General features: G+C 28.7%; 1 protein-coding gene across 1 annotated transcript in view; it reads left to right on the plus strand.

Annotated features, from left to right (window-relative positions):
- Positions 1-24,524, plus strand: part of Mtmr6 (Myotubularin related protein 6) — a 116,849-nt gene that overhangs the window by 59,294 nt on the left and 33,031 nt on the right. The window contains exons 2-7 of the mRNA XM_075378773.1: positions 6,055-6,171; positions 11,415-11,577; positions 16,215-16,372; positions 20,417-20,542; positions 23,356-23,490; positions 24,101-24,233. Coding sequence (XP_075234888.1) covers positions 6,055-6,171; positions 11,415-11,577; positions 16,215-16,372; positions 20,417-20,542; positions 23,356-23,490; positions 24,101-24,233 — 832 coding nt within the window. The remainder of the gene's footprint in view (positions 1-6,054; positions 6,172-11,414; positions 11,578-16,214; positions 16,373-20,416; positions 20,543-23,355; positions 23,491-24,100; positions 24,234-24,524) is intronic.

Raw genomic sequence — 24,524 nt, forward strand, 5'->3', positions numbered from 1 at the left:
CATTATAGGTAAAATTCATTAATTCTGGCTGTTCATTAATTTAGCGTACATTAAAATTAATCCATTATTAAATGGATAATTGAGGATATGGATCTGTAATAGGAGATAGATTAAATCTGTTTTCTAGCATTGCTTTAACAATGTAGATAAGATGGAAATTCTTGGTGTTGCGAATTTTAACAAGGAGCCAATGATTAACTTTATCATATACTGCTAACAAATCCATGAAAACTGCTCTGTCCACAAGTATTTTCTTGAAACCATCTTCAGCTATGTTGAGTCAGGTTTATAATCTGACTGCTACATGATCTTCCAGTTTATAAATTGGCCTGCTCAGGAATCAACATTTTATCAATCTTTGCTGCTGTTCTTGCTACTATCATACACTTTAAGGCTTTACACAGGTGAAAAATCGATGATAAAGGTCAAAAGTTGTTTGGCTCATTCGGCTCTTTTCCTGGTTTCAGCAATACAGCCACTTGCGCCTTCCTGTATAGTCTTACAAACTGCAGTCTTCACGCACTGGTTCATCATGCTCACCAACCATTTAATTGTAATTTTTATTTTTAAGGATGGAATTTAAAAAATTTTATTTTATTTTAAATATGGTTAGGTCTAAAAAAATGCTTCCAGTCTGAAAAAGAGCTATTTTATATGAAAACAGTTGTTTTTTTTAATTCAAAATTTTTAACTAATTTTCTTGAATTTTTATATGAAAATAATTTGAATAACGTAAAGTTAGGTATAAATAATAAAGCTTTGAATTCTACTAATAATGAAAAACAGTCTTTAAGTATTTTCAAACCATATTTACAGAAAATATAATTTTTCATTAAAAAAACTTTCACTGAAGTTATCTCTGAAAAAAAAAAATGTTAAGACAGCAAAAGAATTGCTCAAGAAAATTAAACCAAAAAATCACAAAAATTGGTTGGTCTGGTAAAATTCATGATTTAAATTACAAAAAAAGAACCTTGTTTTGAATTGAAAAAAATATTGTTTATAAAACTTTTATCATTTATAATTTTTTCTTAAAGTACAGTTTGAAATGGTTGCTATTTTTTACTGCTTAATTTCTTTAATTTTTTAAAATATAAAATGTTATAAAATATAGTGAAAACATGATAAAAAGAAAATTTAATGCTTTAGAGGTCTGTTTTATTTATTTATTTATTTTTTTTTTAGAAACTTAAGTTGAGAAAAGTTACTTGTGTGAGATATCTCATGTAATAAATTATGTATGGTCGTTTATAAACTCCTTGTAAACTTCCTCATATAACTAAAATTAAGTTATGAAGTTTAATATTAAGTTACTGAAGGTAGATGGTTGCATTATAAGGTAATATGTTGAGGTAGATAAGAGGGTGGAGCGTAACTTAACTTGTATTAAATTTTCGTCTTTGTACCACCGTATGTTGTAAATAGTTAACTATGTAGTATATATACGTTTATTGAACCTCTGGGAAAAATAACATTTACTTCCCACTGCTATTAATTTATCATATTACATATTTATTAGTTTACATATATTTATTTTTTATAAATATTTTTACATCATATTTTATTACATTTAAAATGCTAACTTTAGTTACATTTTTTCTTATTCAGTTTTATTTTAAAATGGCATTATTTAGCTTAAATATAAAAAATTTTGAAAAATTTTCCTGTTTTAAAAGGGATGAAACTGTTTTTTTAATTAAAAAAAAGTTCTACAATAAAGATGCTGGAATTTTTTTAATTTTTAAAAGTTTTTGTTATAATACCTTTATCAAAAATGTAAAAATCTGTTTAAAAAAGTTGTTTTATTTGAAAAGAAGTAATTGGTTGTCTAGACAAAAACAGAAAAAATACTCGTATTACATCAATAAAAATAACTGAACCTGGTTACAAACTTCTGGTTCTGTATGTAATACCTAATAAATAACTCTCACAAAATCAACTTTAAAAATTGACTAATTCTTATGATATTCGAGAAGTATCAAATAATTTAACGGGTGAATTTTACTGTTGCATCTAGGATCCAAATTAGCCTGTACATCTCTGGCTTCCAGCTTATAATGTATTGTTAGGTAGAAAGTGAAAACAGATTGCTAGCAGGAGATGGTATTTAAGGAGTTATTAGTTAAAATTTGTCTGATCTAACTGGGCTGTGAATTGTCTCATGCTAGGAAAATCAAGCACTAATCCTCTGCACCACACTATCTTACATCTTGTAAAATAATAAAGTGTTTGTAATAGAATAATAAAATACCAATTCCCTAAGCCATATCTAACAAATTGGTTTGTATGGAGCAGTTTGAAGTAAATGCTGAAGTTAATTCTGAAAGTTCTGTTTATTTATAGCCTAGTAATATTTACTAGCAGTTTTGTAATATAGAATTAACATATTGAAATGAAAGGTTTTTGTTTTAATTATCTGTTTGCTATTGAGCCTTTACCATTATTGTACGTGAATTGTATTTTATTGTATGTATCCTTTACATTTATTGTAATATTTTACAATATTACAATATTATTGTAATATTGTATTGTATTATTTTACAATTATTGAGGCTTTTACAATTATTGTTTTAAAAGTTATTTTTTCAGCAAGTTGCATTTTGTTAACTGTTATGAAAACTTGCTTCATGCTAGCAGATGTTTACAGTGAATTTTTGTGCTGAAGAAATAATTCAAAATTTTCAACTACAGATCTTAATTATTTGGTAATTTTATGGCATTAACTGAGTTTAACTTTTAATCAAATAGTTATGAAAAATCATTATTTCAAACTAAAGGTAATTGTTGACAGAAAATTTTGAAATATTGTTTTACTCTTTTCAGTTGCAATTTTCTAAAATGGTACTTAATAATTTTTTTTTAATAATTTTTGGTAACATGCTCAAAACTATGAGAAAATACTTTTATACATGTAAATACTTGTCTATACAAGTATTATTATTAGTTATTAAATTTAATTATTACCTTTTCTTTTAATTTTCGTAAGTATTAAGTTTTTTTTGTTCAGAGAGATCCAAAAGTTTCACACATCAGAATTAAAATGTATATAAATAATATTACAGTTAAAAAAGTTCCATGCCATTAACAACAACAAACCTAGACACCATTGTGATTTGTATTGATTACATGATGCTTGCAATATTGCTTTGTTTATTGCTTGGTAAACATGTTGTTTTCCTAGGAGCAACAAGTTTTCAATGTTTAACATTATCTTTCCAGTCATTTTTATGCACATATTGAAGACAACTTTCATTGGAAATATCTGGATGTAGCAGTGCCTAAAAATTTGACCGTAACGAGATTATTACCTGTTTTAGAGAATGTGGAACAGTTGCAGATGAGAAGAGAATCGGAAGACCAGCTATTTTGACTGATGCTAAATCAGCTGAGGTTAAGAATGTGATGCAGCATTCACCTTCAAAAAGCTTGAAGGGACAGACTATCAGTGCACTCTCAGATTTCATATGCAAGTGCTCGGCTAACGAAGAAGCGGTTACACTTTCATGCATGTCATGTTCACAGTGTTCAGGAATTGAAGGAGCCGAATAAAGAAAAGTGAGTAGTCTACTGTACGTTGTTTTAGTCATTTGTTGACAACTATGGAATTGTAGAGCTTGAACATTTTTTCTTTACTGATGAGGTGTGGTTTCACCTTAGTGACTATGTGAACAGTCAAAACAGTGGAATTTGGTCAACTGAAATTCCACTTGTGTTATATGAAAATCCCTTACGCTATCAAAAAATGGGAGTATATGGTGGGCGTATCACATCGTCGAATAGTGGCTTATCTTTTTTGAAACTGCAATGAAGTGTTGTATACCAAGACATCAGTACACAGTTTATTGTGCTTCTTGAAGATGATGAATATGATTGTTGTTTCCAGCAGGACAGTGCTATGTGTCACACATCTAATGAAATCGTATATTTCTTGTGCAAGTTTTTTGTATGAGTGCATCATTTCTAAAGGATTATGGCCCCGTGTTCACCCGATTTGACATCCCTACATTTCTTCCTATGGGGTTACTTAAAGGAAAGGTCTATAAGAACAGGCCACATACATTCGAGGCACTAAAGATGAACATAATAACAGAGATTAAAATCAGTATACATGTGTTTCACAAAGTGACCTCAAAACATGATAAAAAGCATTCGTATATACATTACTGATTGGGGCAGCCACTTTGAGCATATGTTGTGAAAATAAATAAATTTTGAAACATTATTACTTAATGTCTTATTTTTCTTATTACTTTGATGTGTGTGACTTTTGGATCTCTCTGTAATATTCCTCAATATCTATTAATTATAATTGTTCCAACAATTGAAATGACATCTTGTTTTAGATTTTTTTTTTTTGGTTGATGACTTAATTTACCACAAAAGTTTATAGATAATCTTCAATGTGGTAATATGGAAATGGAATTTTGTAACTTATGAAAAATGCCATGCCTGACTGGGATTTGAACCAGGAATCTCTGGATGAAAAGACACTACCATGGAGATTGATTTAAAATTTTTTGTTTGTAATTTCTTTTTGAATATTTTGTAGTTTTCAGATTTATTTATTATTGCTATTTATATTTAATTCTAGTTTTATATTTATATTATGTTCTTTCATTTGAGCTCAAAGAGCCCAAATTATATTAATTGCTATAGCTTTAAATCATAAATAAAATCAATCAACATAAATCATAACAAGTTATGTATTAAAAATTTCAAATAGTTTTGAATTTGTATCTATAACCTTTAAATAAAATAAAAACATATTTTTAACAGTTTTATTTAATAAATCTTTATATTATTTATTGTGGTGTGTTTTCTACTATGATCTACTTATATGCTTGTTTCAGCAGTAAAATTTTTTTACTCTAGCTTGTCAACGCTATTGTATTTCATTATTCTCTCCTTCATCATTGTTTTGTCCAACCGTTGTTGTAAGTGGCATGCAAAGTTTATATTGTCAAGCTGTCAACATGTACTGTATTGTTATATTTTTTTCTTTTTTCATGTATATAAGAGTTTTGTGGATTTCACATTGTTTTTTTTTTCTTTTTGTACAGGCGGTCATTTTCAACTATCTCATCTTTTTTTTTTTCCTCCCTGTCCTCCTCATTTTCTCTTCACACTTCTCTTACCTTCTCTTTATCCTTCTTTCGTATTTTTTCCGTCTAATATTCCATTGGAGGGTGTAGATAAAAAACTTATTTATATTTTCTTTGACTATTGTTCTGTGGTATATCTCTATTTATCTGTTGAATTAAGTAATAAAGTACACAGAACTGTATATTATTTCATTTTTTTTTCTTTGATCTCCAAAGGATGAGATGAGATAATTCCACCTGATAGAACAAATTCAGGTGGCTGAAATTAACTAACCTTAGATCATAATTCCATTTATGCAAATATATTATTAATTGTACAACAGGTTAGAGCTGATTACATTCATGTAATCATTTTTTACTGTATTTAACAAAATAGAGTAGATACAGCAATGTATTGTTTTACTCTATTTAACAAAATTCAGTTTAGGAGCTTATTTTAAATGTTACGTTTGTCTTCACTTATTCTTTTTTTTAAGATTTCTGATTGTAGAACTCAATTTTTCAGGTCCTAATTTTTTTTCTAGTCATTCTGATTGTGGAATTCTCTCTTATACTTATTTATTCTTTCCTCTTACAGTTTAAATCTAGAGCTTTATCAGTGTTATTTTTCTTCCTATTTCAATCTTTTTCACGTTTAAAAAAAACTTAGGTTATTGCCGGCCTCTTTTTATTGTGGTGAAAAGAAAAAATAAGGAAGAGTTATACTCTCTGCCAATTTAATGAATTAAATGTGTTTTTTTATAACTGAACTATGTGACTGTGTTTTATACGCGGTCAGTGCTTGCTTCATTCACCCTTCCTGTGTAGCCACAGGGTTCTATCCCTGACTGCTATACCTTAGAAGTCACCTCGGTTTGGAAGTTTTACGATGGCACCTTTAGCAATTGAAATTTCATTTGAAGGATTTACTGATTTGATTTATAAAAAATTTTCTTCTTTTGTTTTGTTTTAGGTTGAAAATGTGAGAATGTTAGATCGTTATAATATGAGGAAACCTTCACAAGGAACCTTATATCTTACTGCTACTCATCTTATTTTTGTGGATCCTGAAAACAAGAAAGAGACATGGGTATGTATGAATGTAATCTATTTACTAAAGGTTATAATAGCAACTGGCCTTTTATTGCTGGTACTTATGTGTGATATTTTAAAGTATATTGAAGTTTTTTGGAAAAAGGTTCATCAGAGTAAATAATTTTAAATTATACTTCTTTTATTTAATTATTTGCCTTGTTGGATATTTATGTCATCCATAGATCTCTCATCTAAATTCAATTCCTTCATCTCTTCTTTAATCGCCCCAAACCTATCATCCCTCTTGGTACATATTCCTTAATAAGTTTTAGAATTCAGTCTGCATCCATTCTTCTTATGTATATAGAGAGAGCTGTTGTTATGTATAATCATTAATTTTAGCATTTAAATTAAAAATGTTCAGTACTTGCTTGTATACTCATTACACCTTCTGTTCAACTTTGGATATTCTACAACAGCTTTCAAGAACCTCATCTCTCTGTTTTACAGTGTTTGCCTGTGAGCCGATCTTATTGTCCATGTCTTGGACAATAAACAACCTGGAACTGACATTACCTGATAAATTTCAGGAGGATTTCTCATCTTACCTTATTTTTAAGCATGTTTCACTGTGCTACTCATTCTGTTGCCTCGTTCAGTCATATTGTTTATTTCAACCTTACTGTGATAAGATTTGTTACATCCAAGAAAGTTAAAACAGTTGACGTACTCAATAGAATAATCATCAATTACAATCTTTGATTGTAGAGGTCGTCGCTCTTGTAAAAGCCAAAACTTTGCTCTTTGTCAGTGAAAATGTAAATTAAAATCTTAAAAAAACATTACAAAATACCAGTGTGCAGACCTGACATAACATGACAACAGTATTGTTATATGAACTGGTATGCTATTGTTGAAGTTAATAGACTGTTGAATAACAGTCTTAGATGAAATGTAATTTTCTATTTTATTTTTTATCCATTTATATCTATTATTCGTTATCTGTTATTATTTTATTATTTTTTATTGTTATTTATGTATCATTATTATTATTATTATTATTATTATTATTATTATTATTATTATTATCTATTGTTATTTTTACTATTTCTTATTTGTTATTTGTTATCTATGAGATGCTCTACAAGTAGAGCATCTCGGAAATTTTACCGAGTCTCATTCACCTAACCCTAGAAAAACTTTTGTTAAAAAACAAGAAAATTTCATTGTACCCTAAACCAAAATAGACAAAGGATATCCTGTTAATTGATACATCCCCATCTCCCAGTGATCAATTTTAACTACATATTGGAAACCTCCTTATTTGGTAAAACAATTATTTTGTGAATAACCCCTTCCAGTGAATTGTTTTTATTTAGTAGCGATCAATCATTTTATTGGTTTAAGGTAAATTAATATTTCAGAAGGAATCTATTGAAAATTAGTGCTACTGATTTAAAGGAAATTCATTTTATTATTATATAGTCATTAATCAAATTGATGTTTAACAACTGAAAACAGTTATTTCCAATCTAACAGTTGTGTGAGCTTTATGTCAGTCTTGTCACAATATGTTAAATTTGTTAATTAATAAATAGATAGTTTTTGCTATTTCTAAACGTAGTGTTAATATAATTAAAAAGTTCAACATATCATTAGCTTTATTAGCAACAAATCCTTCCTTTTTTAATGTACTTTTAATTTAAAACTTTTTAAATGCAGGAAAAGTTTACTTTTTTAGCTTTTGTTTTGAACTGTTAATTAGATTTTTGTCTTAAGTTAACTTGTTTATCATTCCTTTTTGTTACAATATTATAACTTTTATGTTAGTTATTGTTATCTTTCTTATATACTTTCAACCTCTGTTAATGCCACCTTTTTATCTCTTTTCTTCACTTTTTTTTGGTCATAATATTTCATTACGCTCCTTGGAGTTGCAGAATATTCAGCCAAATTTTATTCTCTCCCCTCTTCGTTGGCATCTCCTTATCTTTTCTTATCTCTTTACTTCTCTTTCCACATATTCTATTCAGGTTTTTTTTTTAATTCATTCTTTGCCTCTCTTTGTTCACTATTCATCCAGTCTCTTCTTCAGTATTCATTTCGACATACTCGTATCATTCATTCCTTCTACACAATCATATAATCTAAGTTGTCTGTTTTCTAAGAAGTCCAACACCGGGTTCTGCTTTAGTTATCTTCTCATGCTAACAATCATGTTGATGCGATCTTGTTATGTCATTCAATCAATTCTAAAATATTGGAGCTCTGTTCTTATTAATTAGTTGTCTTTAACACAAGTTTCTGCTCCATTCTTGGTAGGGAGGAGGCATCAACTATTCTCTTCCCTCTTTATCGGTATTTTCTTATCTTCTCTTACCTCTTTACTTCTCTTCCATATATCCCGTTCAAGAATTTTTTAAATTCATTATTTGCCTCAACATCTTTAAAAACATCAACATATTTATATCACCAGTGCTATACATTTGTTAAAGCGTATTACACTTTAATACAATGGTGATATAATACATATTAACATCTTTAATACTTCGAATTTGGTGCATGCCTCCATGTGGTTTGGCTGGATAGTTTTTTTTGTAGAGAAAAAAAGGCCAAGAGAGTGAACTAAAATGGAATTCCTCTGGTAACTGGTAGTGCTGGTTGTATAGCTGATGCCACAATTGTACAACTTCTAACTGTCGTCCTTTTTCAGGAGTTTTTGAAGAATACTACCAAAGGTGGTTCTAATCCATCACGTCTTAAGAACGTGTGACCGGCCATCTCGGATTATGCGGGATCAGATACAGAAAAGTCTTGTTTAAGACTTGAGATGAGATTTGTTTTGTTCATTAGAATTCTTAGTTAGTAGTATGTGAATGTTGTTGTTGGCATTCACATTGGTGGCATCCTGGCGTAGGTTAAGACTAGAAGATGTCATAACCGAGGTATTAAAAATGACCCACAGTAAAGTCCATGAGGGCTAGGTACGGAGGAGGTGGTGTGGCGACTGTAACTGTCACATGGAGGGTGTTTTTCCCTTCTAGTTCAGGATGTCCCTCTTAATTTAAATATGGAAAAGAAGCTTTAGTGATTTCAAATAAAGTAATTACTTTAAAAACAAGAAAACTAATGACAATTTATATATATTTTTTTGTTATGAAAGAATGGGAATCAAAAATTATGGTCATTAACCTGACAGAAATTGGTAGCGTATGAAAAGACCCCTTTCCTGACCAGGATTCAAATCCAGGACCTCCATGAAATGCTGAGAAGGGTATTTTTTCACAACACTGTACGGAACTTCATTTGATATTAACAAAACCTCTGTTAATTAGATGAGCTCCTTAAAGTTCATATTATATTAATTTATTTTATTTGGATCAATTGCTAAGAGATCAGTTGGATCAATTTTTAATTGTCACTCAAAAATATCAACGTTTTATGAAACTGAACTAGTGTTCTTGGTGGTGATGTATAGGAACCAGCTTAAGTATAGGTTTGGCTATTAAGGCTTTACCCTTTAAAATACTACTCTTTATTTAAGTGGCATTGACTGATAAGATCATTAGTCACTGACTAATTAATTCCAACAACGTGCAGTGAAACTGCACCCAGCATTGTGTTTAACTTTGATTATCTACAGACACTAGTTTCATAAACATAACTTGGTCACTAGTATTTCACCATAACTACATTCAGTTACTTATTCTAGGCTGCAGAAGAAATCATCAGATATATGATAAAAATAGAAAAATATGAAACATGTAGGTTATATTTTAAAACTTTATAGTTAATGATGGTTGTTCATTATTTTTTGTTTGTAAAGCAATAATCACTTCTAAGCAGACAGATTTAACAAGAAATTTAGATATTCATAATTATAAATGCAAGATGTTGAAGCCTAAGTTTGTGGAAGTCCATACAATAATATTACCATCTTTCTTGGGATATATCATTGTTACCTATAATGTTAGAAATATTTTTTATAGAAAGTTTAAAGCAGGTTCTAATTGAAAAATGTTTTTACTTATTTATAGAGTTTGTTTCATTAAGTAGTGTAGATAGTTTTTGGATTAGGATTGGATTTAAGGTAAATTTCTAACTCGTCCTATACTGAATCACCCTGGTGATTCAAGAAACTTTAGTACTGTGGCTTTTATTATTACGATAGTATTAATAAAAACCTTCATATCCCTCAGTTTTCAGAATGTTTCTCCATGAGCTGTTCAGATATTGAAAAACCATCAAGTATTAAGAAACTGCTGTTTATCATCTTACCAGTTTTCTGTTTCTTGTATCTTTTAACATTATACTGTCGCATGTTCATGGCTCGATCAGGATATTGAGAGATTAACAATTTGAAAATGTTTATATAATTACAATTTGTTAGTTTAACAGTATAGAACATAAATAAAATAAAACCAATCAACAGTAACAGACATTAATAATAAAAATAATTACAACAACTGTCAATAATTATAATAAACAATGATTACATACAAAATAGAATTTAAAGTAAGGTCAGGATTTATTTGCAGGTAGTTAAATATTAAAAACCAGAATTCAGCCCATTGACAACAGACATTATCATGACCACTAATATTTACACCTCTTAACAACTGGTTTTGTATTACTATGAAGATAATATTAGCTCAAAGTTCTTTCATTCAAATACCTTCCCTGTTCACAAATAAAATTACCCTAACAATTTATGAATGAGTTCAATACTTTATCTCTTTCACTAATTTTCTATAGTCACTCACCGAACAACCTCCTGTGGCCTCCCACTGTCCTCACGGAATGCTTGAGATGTCACTTAACATGTTCAAATATGCACTATCTCACTTCTTCACTGACTTGCGTAATAACTACTCGCTTTTTCGAAACTGAACTCAGCTTCCCTTCCCTGTTGTATTTATACTCCTATCCTCTTTACTTACAGAACCAGACCCAAGTTAAAGCATGATAATGATTTTCAGAGACATTTTCCCATACATTCCCACCCTGGTCCGGCATTTCTTCTCGTAGAACAACATCTGTGGTAGGTGTGTTGTTGGGCGGTATTAAAAAGAACTATTGTTCTTTGTTGTTTGTTTGTTGTAAAGAGATCTGTTAGCTTTAGAAAAAGGATCCCCTTTAGTCCCCTTCTGGATTCCTTCCATTATATTTTCTACTACTTTCTTGTTAATTGGCAGGAATATTTACTCAGGTCTGTTATACCGGTCTTGTTATAATATATTATGGAATTTATTTTACTAATATTGTTATAATTATGTTATAATTTTTTTTATTTTTCAGGTTTTACATATGCATATCGCAAGTGTAGAAAAGTTGCCATTGACTACGTCAGGATCGCCATTACAGTTACGATGTAAAACATTTTTATCCGTTACATTTGTTGTTCCTAGAGAACGTGATTGCCACGAAATATATACAACTCTACAACAGTTGTCTCAACCAGGTATTGTTATTATAATTATCATTATTATGTTTACCTTTGAGGTGAAGATAGCAACTCTACCTTTCTTCCAGAATATACTTGGTTTTTTCTTCCTAATCATATGTAGCACTTTCATCTGCTACTGAATTCATTTATCATAAAGTAATTTTAAGTCATTGTAAGCCTGTTATGTTGAAAATAAATAAGTAGATAAAATTAAATTATTACTATTATTCTGTTTTTTATTTACATAAACAAGTGTTGAATTACTTAAATTGTTGAATATTATTAGCTTGTAATATCAGTTTACCTTCCCTTTTTACAATTTCACATTAACAGTTAATTTATTTGAATAGTGGTCCTCAACAAGCTACATTATAACATTAATGTTTTCTTTTTTGAAATAAATAGTGTTATTTATATTTACTAATCAGGGTGTGTATTGATGAGTAAATATTAGGTCCTGTGATTATAAATAGGCTATAGTAACAGACTAACCTGGATGGTTAGTGAAGAGGTTAAACTAGTCATCACAAAATCAGCTGATTTTCAAAGTCGAGAGTCCTATGATTCAAGTCCTTGTAAAGGCAGTTGCTTGTATATGGATTTGAATGCTAGACTGTGGATACCAGTGGTTTTTGGTGGTTGGGTTTCAGTTAACCACACATCTCAGGAGTGGTCGGCCTGAGTCTGTTCAAGGATACACATTTACCGGTACATTTACAATTATACGCCAGATTGCGTACAGATGCCTTGGCAGTTTAAATATGTATTATATGAAAAAAAATTAATTCCACAAACTCTTTCTTTAAAATGATATTTTAATTTTAAGCATGAAAATGCAGAAGGAAGAAGTTAATTGTGAAGGTATCTTCCTTTATTTTGCAGTTAGACGAACTATGGAACACATAAAATATCATTTCTTTTGGTTTCTTTTTCTTTTCTCCCAATATTCTTTCATTCTTTTTGCGTATTTAGTTTTTCCCCTTCCTACTATTTAACTGTGGTGCGATTCTTTTCCTGCCTCACTGTTTTACACTCAACTTCAAGTATTTTTGTCTGAATAGTTTTCTATCTTTCATTTCCTGTTCTTGAATTGTTAAGTTCTATAATTCTTTCTTCATTTGTGGTAGGTTCCCACAGTTGATCTTTTCTTCCCAGAGTTTAATGTTTATTTATTTAGTCTGTTTGTTGATTCTGTACTTCTGACCCAAGAATTTCAGCTTCTTCTTCTTACCACTTTTTCAGTATTCTCTATTTCTTCATATAATTTTCGGTTGGATTTCTGTTTATATCCTTCTGTTTTCTTGAGGACTAGGATTGTTCTCATAGTTCTCTATTTTCTTTAATGGTTCCAGGTCGGTAATGTGTAATGTTTCCAGTTTGGCTCTTTTTGAGTTCTTTTTATTGTAGATATATTTGGCCAGGAAACATGATTTATCCAATTTGCTTGTTCTCAATTCTATTGGCACTCCATCTGTACTATTGTACTCTATTGTTTCCCCTAGATATTTAAAACTAGACACCATTTTAAGATTTCTTTCTTCTGTGCTAATTTTCTTTTTGGAATAGTTTTTGATACTGGGCATTATTTCTGAATTTTTTAAAGGATATCTATAGACCTGCTCTCTCAGCCTCCTGTTTTAGACCCTTTTTTCTTCTGCAGTTTTATTTGTTTTCTTTGAGGTTTCAATTAAACTACCTTTTTTATCATTAGTATTTCAGCAAATTCACAACTTTGTCCCCATTTTAAAACAATTTTCTGAAAATTAAAAAAAATAATTTATATGCCATATGAATCTTAATTTAAGCTGCAATATGATAAAAACATGTAACAGTTTAAGTTAAGTTACTTATGATATAAGGTTATTAAGAAAATGTTTGCTGTGTTAACTTTTTGAAAAAACCATATCATATCATTCATACATCTTCAACATTCAACATCTTCATCTTCTAAATATCTGTCTACCAGATAATTTTGCAATAGAACAAAAATATGAAATTAACTTGGGATTATATCAGGGCTTTGAAGTAGATGTTGAAAAAAATTTAATTGGCTTCATAAATTTTTTCCAGAGTGATTCAAGCCATATGAGATTTGGCATTATTAAGTTAGAGTATTATTCCTCTAGTCAGCAGGTTTGGACAGACTTTTTTTTTCAATTACAGCTCAAAGCAACACCTGAACTTCACAGTATGATTTACGTTATTTATACCACGTTGTTATATACCACCAGCATCTTCAAAGAATACCAGAACATTATGACGTATATCCTTACCAGCTGAGAATTAAACCTTGAATTTCTTATACAAACGTGAAAAATGATTACCACTAGATTGAATCATACTTTAATTCAGCTTGATAGTGAAATACTCATTATTCATCCAATAATAATTCTATTCGATGTGTCTTCTCCATCATCCAGTATATTTAAAGGAATGTTGAAGTGGAAGACCATCCAGTTCATTTTATGTCATTATCAGCTGTCTGTCTATCCATTATTAGCACACCTAAGTGGAATCTAAATGATCATTCATTATGCTATAGGCTAAACTTTAAAACCTTAAACTTTAAGGTGTAAACACCTTAAATAAGGTGCAAGGTAAACCGTTGCAAAGTGTTAAACACCTTAAAATTTATACCTTTAATCCTTAAAATACCTTATCAAATTTGCTACATTTTTTATCTTTACTTACCTGTCAGTTTTTATTGTCTCCTCACATATCAAATTATTTTGTATGTGGCAGTCTAAATATTGGTCTTTTTAACAACTGTAGGGAAAGAATTTATTGACTTGTGCATGAACATTATGTAATATTTTTCACCATAGATATGAGGCGCAATTCAAAAGTAAGTGCTGGTCAGTAGCAAAATGAGACTTTAAAAAATGAAAAATTTATCTGTGATTTTAAATACTTATATATTTACTTTATTTTTCTGCATAATCACCATTTTGTTGTTCCAAACACTTTTGATATCAGGAAACAAGCTTCTTCAAACCCACTGCATAAAATTTCACTGCCTGGGATTGTAGCCACTTTTGCACTGAGACTCAACTCCTCATGTTTCTCAAACTGTCGAGTTTCAAGCTAGTTTTTGAGGTGTAGTCAGAAATTGTAGTCACTGTATATGAGATCAGGACTGTAAAGGGATGATAAAAAATTTTCCATCCGAATCTTTGAATTGTTTCTGTTGTGCATGCAGCGATTTGAGTACTTGCATTATTGTGAAGAAGAATTCCTGATCTCAGCATTCCCAGTCATCAGTTTTGAATGTCATGATGCAAGTTAGAAACTGTTTTACAATAGACTTGTCTTGTGATGCGTGTTCCAGGTTTTATAAAATCAATCTAAAGCACAGCCTTTTGGTCTCAAAATACAATTGCCATGAATTTCCTTCAACGCTGGGTGTGTTTGAATTTTTTTGGTTTAGGTAAACAGGAATGATGTCACTATATGGATTGTTGTTTTGTCTCAGAATTGATGCAAGATATGCATGTTTTGTCAGTAGTGATGATTTGGGAAAAAAATTTGTCTCTCATGGTTAAAGCAGATAAATGTGTGCAGATGTCATTCTGTGATCTTTGTGAGCACTTGTCAGTATTTTCAGTACCCATCGTGCACACAGTTTATGTTAGCCAAGAGTTTCAGTCAAAATTCTCAATAATGTTGTCTTTGAAACTTCTGGAAATTTTAAAGAAAGATTGTTAATCATAAAGCGACGATTTTCTTTCACTTTTGTATTCATACATTCAACAAGATTGTATGAATACAATCTGTATTCAGTCAGTCTGGATACTAGGCTTGTCACTTTTCTGTCCATCATGAACATTTGAACAGTTTTCCTTAAACTAATGACACTATTGACTCACTTTTTCTTCACTTATTGCAATTGGTACATATGTTTCACACAGTTGATGTTGAATTTCAGTAGCATTGTGTCCTCTTGTGTTTAGAAATCTACACTGATCGAACTCCACAACTGGTAGGATTTGTTATTACCACATTCATTTAACACACCGACTCACAAAGGGAAACAACAATGAATTGACGGCTATGTGACAGTTACATGTCCAACAGACCACTTAAAGATACTACACATGTGTGAACCAAACAGTGTTGCCAATCACTATTTACAACTCATCGGCCCTTACTTTTGAACCACTCTTTGTACAAAACCTGTTACTAAATATTCTTTGCAGAAAGTCCTCTTTTTCCATGAAAAATGCTCAACAATACACTATAAGATACACTATTTGAGTATGGTTGTTATTTTTAAATTGATCTGTGTGTGTATGTGTGTGTGTGTGTGTATGCATGTCTTCTACTTAGCTGAATATTATGAAGTTGGATTGTGCTGTCGCCTAGTAATACTTTTACAAATAGGTCATTACCAGTTATCACAGAAATATAAAAAGTGATTTTTGTCTGTCGTTGTTTGCACATTTAACCCACGTTTTTTAACTTTGGAAACCAGTTTATTTAATGTGTTTAATGGCTTTTTATATCTATACTTCACATCCTTCAATTTCTATGCTACTTCTGATTTGCCACCAGCATTATGTAATCCTGTTGGTATTAAGATTTTACTCATGACCTATAATCTTCCCCCTTGTAAAATATTTGTCAGTTTTAATTTTTGTTTTTTTATGTTACAGTTCATATGGAGGATCTATACTGTTTTCATTATACATCTAGTACAGAAGACATTCCAAAGTCAGCTGGTTGGAATTTTTTTGATTTACAAGCAGAATTCCAAAGAATGAGAGTTCCTAACGATCAGTGGTGTTTAACTAATCTTAATGAGTTTTATGAAGTAATTTATTTTTTATTACTAAAAAAATTCTTTCTGTTAACAAATAAAAGGAAGAGATTTTCAAATCAACTCTTCATATATTTCATTTTTTGTGTGTTCAAGTCTCTTACTCTCTTTCAAATGGGCTGATTTAAATGATATATGTTTTATTTTGTAGGGAAAATTTATCTAGTTATCGTGTTAGATTTTTTATATAACTTGATTGAAAATTAAAAAAAAAATGAAATTACACTTTCTACACTGATGACTTGATGTGTTTATTAACTTTTTCCATATAATTGCACAGTATTGGATTATTATAATACTCGTATGTGACCAAATGTGGGAAAAGGGAGCTTATTTTCCCCTTATATTTAAGTTATAAGTTATATTTAAGTTATTAGTATCCTTGGAAAGAGCAGAAAATTCTGAACAATTTGATATAAAATTTGAGGTATTCTAAAAACTGTTAAAGTAACTACCAGTTAAATTTGCAATTACAGAAAAGCGTGTTTTGAGAAAAAGCTCGTTAAAGTTTTGCAATATTTAGAGGAACATAAGCAACTGCGCAGTCATTTGAATGGAAATGTTGTGCCGATTTCAGACATGTTTTCAAAATTTACTAGTGATTCATAAATTTGAAGCTGCAAAAAGTTAACTGTAAACATGATACAACAAAAACTGCTTGCAAGTGTAATAAGTAATTGAATAGTCTTTAATTATAAATTGAATTTATGTTAAACTAGTATTTACAACTTGAGTACTAATACATGAAACAATTGAGTTTTAAGAAAAAGATGATTATTTTTACTGATTAGTATTAAAAATTATTTTGTTTAACGTTGTTGGTGCTTTTGAGGGAGGGATACAAAAGTTGTAGCTTCTTTTTGTACCTGAATGGAGAATAATTAATTATATTAATGTATTGATAGTTTGGTGGTTTCAGCAAGAGGTTGATATCTAGGATTAGGGCATAATTTATCTGCAATCTTCATCACAGTACCGACGAATTTTATCAAAGAGTTACCTTTTCCTTTTTTGAGATAATCCTGTTGATGAAAAATCATAAACTCTAATAAAAATATCTCCGCTTTCACTCTCTGTGAAGAAAGCAGTTGGTTTAAACCAAATTGGGTAGAACTTGATATAATTTTTGCTAGCTGTGTCAGTGAACTAACTTTTCATTTACAAAATTTCTGTTTCACCTGGCCAAATGTCCAATCACAAGAAAATTTTGTGTGGCCTATAGGCAAAAATGATAATGTAATGGTTTCATTTAAATTATTAATTATTCTCTAAACCAAATTTCATGTCAGAATGTTATTTTTATTCTGAGCTACACAATTGTCGACATTTATATGGAGATGTTCTCACCAAGACTATGTTGCTCTTAGCAATAGTGATGCAGATAGCTTACCACAGTGTTTGAGCCTTTGAAACTGTTGGCTGCTTCAGGAATTAAAAAATTGTAGTATTTTTTTACTGTCATTCATGATTTCAACAGTCCAACTTTATATGGTGTCAGAAAGTAAAGCGTTCCAGATTGCAGAGAATCATTGGTCTATGAACCTGTTGTACATACTATAATGTTATTGAAACTATAATACACACTACCATCATAACGAATTGGGTATAACTTTCCTGTCATTATTTTTCTGGATTAGTAATTTCATAGTTCCATCATGGGTTTTTTCTTTAATTCATCCAAAGTATTTTAATGACTGATTTATAAAGTATCCTTTTAACTAATACAATATCAATGTGGTCCTGGCATTTTTTTAAGAAGACTTGTTGTTTCTCAACTTTAGTGCGACCATGAAGTTTACCAAACAAAATCATACTTTTCTGATGAAATTCACAAAGGTCAGTTTGTGGATGCATTGTTATAATGTCAGGGCAGCAGAAATTCCTCCATGTATCTAAAAAGTAAGTGTATCCTCCACCCTGCTCTGTTGCCTGCTGACAAATATTTTTGTACTTCTTGTAAATTGCATATTAACAAGTAAAAATAAATTAAATAAAGCAAAATCTATTCTTGAAACAAGTATGTTATACAAAGCAGTCAAAAGCGATATTATTATCATTATCTATGTAAATCATATGAGTGGAGTTAAGGTCCCTTTTGTATCTGGTGTAAGGGTTCACAAAAATAATATTTTACGCTATCTAACATTGTAGTACATGAAACAAATGAGATCATAGTTGTTTAGAAAGTGATTTCTGCAGTAATCTAAAAACTGCATTTTATGCCCTGAATCACTAAAAAATAGCTGTTCTGAGAATTCTGCCTCGTGAAGATAAATTCCCTGTTACTGTGTAATTTTATTTACAATAGAAAATTATACATAGTCTGATGTTTTAAATATTTTTTTTAAATATTCAAGAAAATTATTTGCTAAAGTTAGTAATAATAGAAATAGAAAAATAATATGTAGGAATGTATTAACACATTCCTATAATTATTTTTATCGTAATATTTTTTTTTGTTTTTTCATTGAGTATTTTAAAGATTTATTTAAATTTTAATGAAAAAATAAAAGTAATGAATTAAAAAAAATTAAAACAATATTAAAAAACTACTTTCATTATCATTATGTTAAATCGTAATTAAAAAAATAAATAAGTAAATAAATATTAATATAATACTAAAGTAATAATTAATATATTGTAGTTTAATAAGTAAACAGGATAAATAATTAAGATACTTAATTTTATTTAAAATTTTGATTTTTTGATGTTGGGACCAAATTTAAATTAATTATACTGTATTCAGTTAGCTTATAGAATGAAGAATAAACAAACATTGTGTTTTGTGAGTTAGTTTGTCATGATTCTGCTGAATCACACCCCTTGCATCAATGTCGATTCATAATGCAGCCATATCTATATACAACACTATAATCATTACTCATTCAGTCACCATATAATTTATATCATTGTGGATGACAGTGCCATGTGGTGTAAAATGTTTTCAGAAATAATTGTTTTCAATAGAAACCAAAGATATTTGATTTCAAATTTTTTCTGAAATGAATGATTAAGTATGCTTTTACTTATTTCACTCTTTATGTGTTATTCTGCCATATTATTTCTTTTTAATCTATCACTCTATTAACTTGGTTCATGTGCTGTTTTAAACCCTTTGTTTTTTGAGCTCTTTCTTAGTGGTTGAAAAATTTTTTAATTCAATAATTTTATTTACAATTGAAAATTATAAATTTGTAATGTTCTATGTTATATATATTTTAGGGTTATGCTCTATCTGATCACAGAATTTTTGTTATAAAAATAGTTTTTGAGTAATTTTATTCATGCTAGGAAATTATGACTAAAAAAGTTTAAAATTAAAAAAAAAAAAATATATATATATATCACTCTCCGTAAAAAAGGATGGTACATGAGGCCTGTCTTTTTCCTAGTCTGTGTATATAATATACACATACATATTTTGTAATATAAACATTTAAGTCTTATGTTATTTTAATACGATTTATATTAGTTATTTACTTTGTTAGTTATTGCTACAAATTAACAAAAAAAAAATGTTAATGTAAGTTATTTATTTGACCATGTATGCAACTAAGTAAACTACATTTATGTATGACTTGTGTTGTGGTGAGATAAGTCTAGGTAATTCTGAATTATAATAATAATAACTGTGGTAATAATAATAATAATCTTTTTCATTTTTATGATTGGAATCAATTAACTAATCAGTATATAGTAGGAGTTGTGGAATGACTCATTAAAGAGGGTTTTCAGATGCACATTATTTTGTTGCTTTAAATTTAATTTTCTATCCAATTTAACATTGTAATTTAATTAAATAATTATTAAATATAATGGCATTATGTGTTGCAGACTTAAAGTGATAGGCAATAAATTCAAGTTAGTAACACTCCAAGTTATTCTAAACTCAGTTAAATTTTTTATAACTTTTACCTTAAATTGAACTACTGCAGTAAATTTTAGAACATTTTAATGTTATAATTATAATATGCATTATTTTGTTTTTTCTGGTAGAATTTTTATTATTTTGTGTCCTGTTTTTGTTATTATATATAGCTGTGCGATACATATCCAAGGTACTTATATGTTCCATCTACAGTTCATACCAAATTATTAATTGGAAGTTCAAAATTTCGAAGTAAGGGTAGATTACCTGTTTTGACTTATCTACATAGAAATAAGGTAATTGTTATTTTTGCTTTATTTTTTTGTATTTATTCATTTTATACAACATGTAATTAATTATTAGTTTATTTGAATAATGGATATCAGTCATGTTCTTTGGCGTTATAGATTTTATAAGTACCTACATTATCAGTACTCTCTTTGAAGTTGGTTCAAGAAGTTGAATTTTTTGTTTGTCATTATTATCATGGTGTTTTGAATTAAACTTCAGAAATATTGTCATTAGTAAATGGAAAAACTAAAATAAGTTTGTTATTGATAGTATTCTCCAAATTTTTATTTGAAATCCAATTTTTATAAATCCTAATTACCTGACTTTTTTTTTAATTTGAGATATTTTAACTTCTTCCAAACTTTCTTAATATGCATAATGTGCTGAGAAGATTATTTGTCTTTGCTATCATATTTCTTTATCTGTTATTAAGAATTCAGTTTTTATATTCTTTCTGTACAACTTTTTTTTTAATATTTCAATAATTCTAAATTCTTACATCTTATAATCTGAAAATGTCAGTAACCCAGACTAACAGTGTAGGGCTTTTAATCATGAAAATCTTAAATTGTAATGATTTTATCAACAGAATTTATACAGAAATCTTTTTTTAAATAAAAATTGAGTAAAAAAAAAAATAAAATATAATTTCAGTGCTTTATAAAGAGAAGTCTTTTTCATTTGTTTCCGATAACCTTGAAAATTACTGAACCAATCGTTACAATATTTTAACTGTAGCTGTAGTTTTAACTGTTCTTACAACTTCCGAATCTTTAGCATACCAATATCACTATATATAAATAGTAAATAAAAAAAAAAGTATGAATAAAGAACATAGAACTTCTTTAAACAAATATAATGTCATTGTCTATCTTTCCTATAAAAACGGATGGTGAGTGGGTTTGTTTGTTGTATGTGCTCACATTTTTATTTTGACTACTATTGGCACAAGTTCTTGTTGTTGATAGTACGCTAAATTCATGAATGTTATATATTACAATTGGCGAAAACATTTAACTAAATCATGTATAATGAAATGTAAACTAGGTAACATTTAGCTTTATTCCTAGTATCTATAGATAATGTCTATACCTATCATTGTGTATGTTAATATTGTCTTCTTCAAACTGTTATTATGTGAATTACTAAAATTAATCATTGTCTATGAAAGATCAATTTATATTATTACTGTAATATACATAAAAACAAATTAATTTAATAATAAAATTTAAGGTAATGATAAACATTTTACATTTTTAATAACTGAAAAGTTGTTATCCATCCAGATTAATTCGTTTTATCAAGTAAATTGAGGATAGCGAAAACTTGGGAGCTACAACCCACCTCTATATTAAGCCACCTTTATATACTGTTAAGTCTTTATATTAAATATGATACAATTAATTTTACTTTAACGTACATTATTCAGTACAGTTAAATAATTTACTTTATTGCTCAACGTGAATGAAAATTTACATAAGTGAAATAAAAGGTCCATAGAAAAGATGCATAGTTTTGAATAATTTATAATAAAGTAATGTGATTAAATAACTAACCTTTAAAGAAAACAAAGAGATAAACAATTTCAACTGTAATAAGAAATAATAAGACACTTATTTTTATTTTTTAGATTTTTTTCCATCGATTATAGTCACATCAACAATATTAGTCATTAGCAACTTAAATATAACTACATGATCATAAATAATTAAATAATAAATACCAAACACAATAAATAATAAAATCAAGCAATAAACACAAACTAGGAACAATAATAATAATAATAAAATTAATAACAAAAACAAAAATAATAATAATGTAAGCAAAACTACTAAATTAAGTTTTTCATCCCACTATCAGAGAGAATCTGCAATAGTCTTTTTATATATTTCTTTCGGTTGAGTAAACATCTGAACCCAGGGTTAATTGTTGTTGAATAGACTCTAACATTGAGCAATCTATGAGTAAGTGGTTCACGGACCATTTTATATTACACGCCTCTTAGTTCTGCTGAGAAGAGCCAAATAGATGGGTATGGGTGTGGACTAAGTCATCCTAACTTGGTTCTCAGCCAAGTTAAGATAACTTGGTCTCTTCTGTTCTGATAAAAGGTTTCTTGAACACATTCTACTGGATGCCATATAAAGCTGTAAGAGGACTTATCAGCCAGAATTTATTCCACTGAGTACGTAGTTTGACATGGACTGTCTTCATGAAATCACTCTTCCACGTTAATTCTAATTGGAAGCCATTTGTTGCCGCCGTCTTGTCAGCTGTTTTAATAAATTTTTAATCTTTATGATTTTTTTTTTGTTCAATGTTAATAAAAAGATGTAGGTCCTACAAACATTCATTTATATTGAAATTAATAACTTAGTTTACAGTTATTTAAAAATTAGAACTTTTCAATACTTGATTTTAGGGTCTTAGAGAATGCACACATAATCCACAATCTTTTTTAATCCAAACAGGTGTGGTTTTAATTAATTTTGTGTACCTGAAGTATTATGTACAGTATTGTTCATTTTTGTAAAGCATCCGTTGTTGCCAGATGTATCAGTTCTGTTATATCAAGTAGAATTATAAAGCATTTTTAATGTTCGCATTTTGTAAATGTGAATTTTCAAATTCCACCAATTAATAATTGGAAATCAAGAAGAAGAGAAAATTGTGACTATTTATATTAGTATTCTCCAACTTTATTTATTAAAGCAACTGATTTAATTGTCTAATAGTTAAACAAATGAACTATATCTACTTTTATTTATTTTTTTTAATTCTGTTGTTTAATAAATTGAGTTTTTTGTTTTATTTATAGGCCGTTATAAGTAGATGCAGTCAGCCTTTATCTGGTTTTAGTGCACGTTGCGTTGAAGATGAACTGATGTTAAACTGTATTCTACAAACAAATCCTGCACCTGGTTATATGTATGTCGTTGACACAAGACCGAGAGTTAGTAATTAATCTAATTCATATATAATTTGTTTTAAATTTATATTATTTAAATTCAATCAAAAATTTCAGATTTGATTTCAGATTGATTACTTTTACTTTTTAAATTATAAAGGATATAAATTTATTTATTGGGTATATATTTTTTTAAAGATTAAATGTTTTGTGATATAATTATATTATTAAAATTATTATTTGCTACATTACCATAGTACTTTAAGCTTTAATTGGTTTAAGCTTTAGATGGTTTGAGTAGTTATAATATTAATAAATCAGCATAATAATTGTTTTTTCTAGTCTGAAAACCATAGAGTTACTTTGATAAGTTTAATGATTATTATGGAAGTAAATGTATCATGTTAAATTACAAAGGTTGTAACACATTTCTCTGTACTTCAAAATGTTTAAACTATTACCTGTTTATAACTATTATATCATTTTTAAGAGGAAACATTGCATCATAGAGAATAAAAAAATATTAATTGATGTATTCCAATTTAGTGAAAAACCATGATCCCTAATCTCAGGCATAATTTTGTATTTGTTTATAATTTTTTTATAATCTAGTTTTATTTATTTTTTTTATATATTATGTTTTTTTTTTCTTCAGATAAATGCAATGGCAAATAGAGCAGCTGGAAAAGGATATGAAAATGAAAATTTTTATGAAAATATTAAATTTCAATTTCTTGGCATTGATAACATTCATGTTATGCGTAATAGCTTGACAAAACTTATTGAAAGTAAGTTGTTTAATGATTAATAATCTAACTTATTGATTAAGTTGTGAGAATATCGTCCTTTTTATGACTGCTTGTTTGTATAGAGGTGTTCTCTCTAAATACTGGTTTGTTTTCACTGCTTCACAACTGAAATTATTTGTTTTTATATTTCCTACGCCCCCAGTTTTCATCCACCAAAAGAAATTGAAATAACACTGTATGTTGTGCTACCAATGGAAACCAGTTAGAATAACATTTCATAGGTGTAGTCCCTACATCTTTATCTTAATTCTTACCTCCTCTTGCTTCTCT

Source organism: Lycorma delicatula, chromosome 11 (assembly GCF_047948215.1).
Source record: "Lycorma delicatula isolate Av1 chromosome 11, ASM4794821v1, whole genome shotgun sequence".
NCBI classification, from domain to species: domain Eukaryota; kingdom Metazoa; phylum Arthropoda; class Insecta; order Hemiptera; family Fulgoridae; genus Lycorma; species Lycorma delicatula.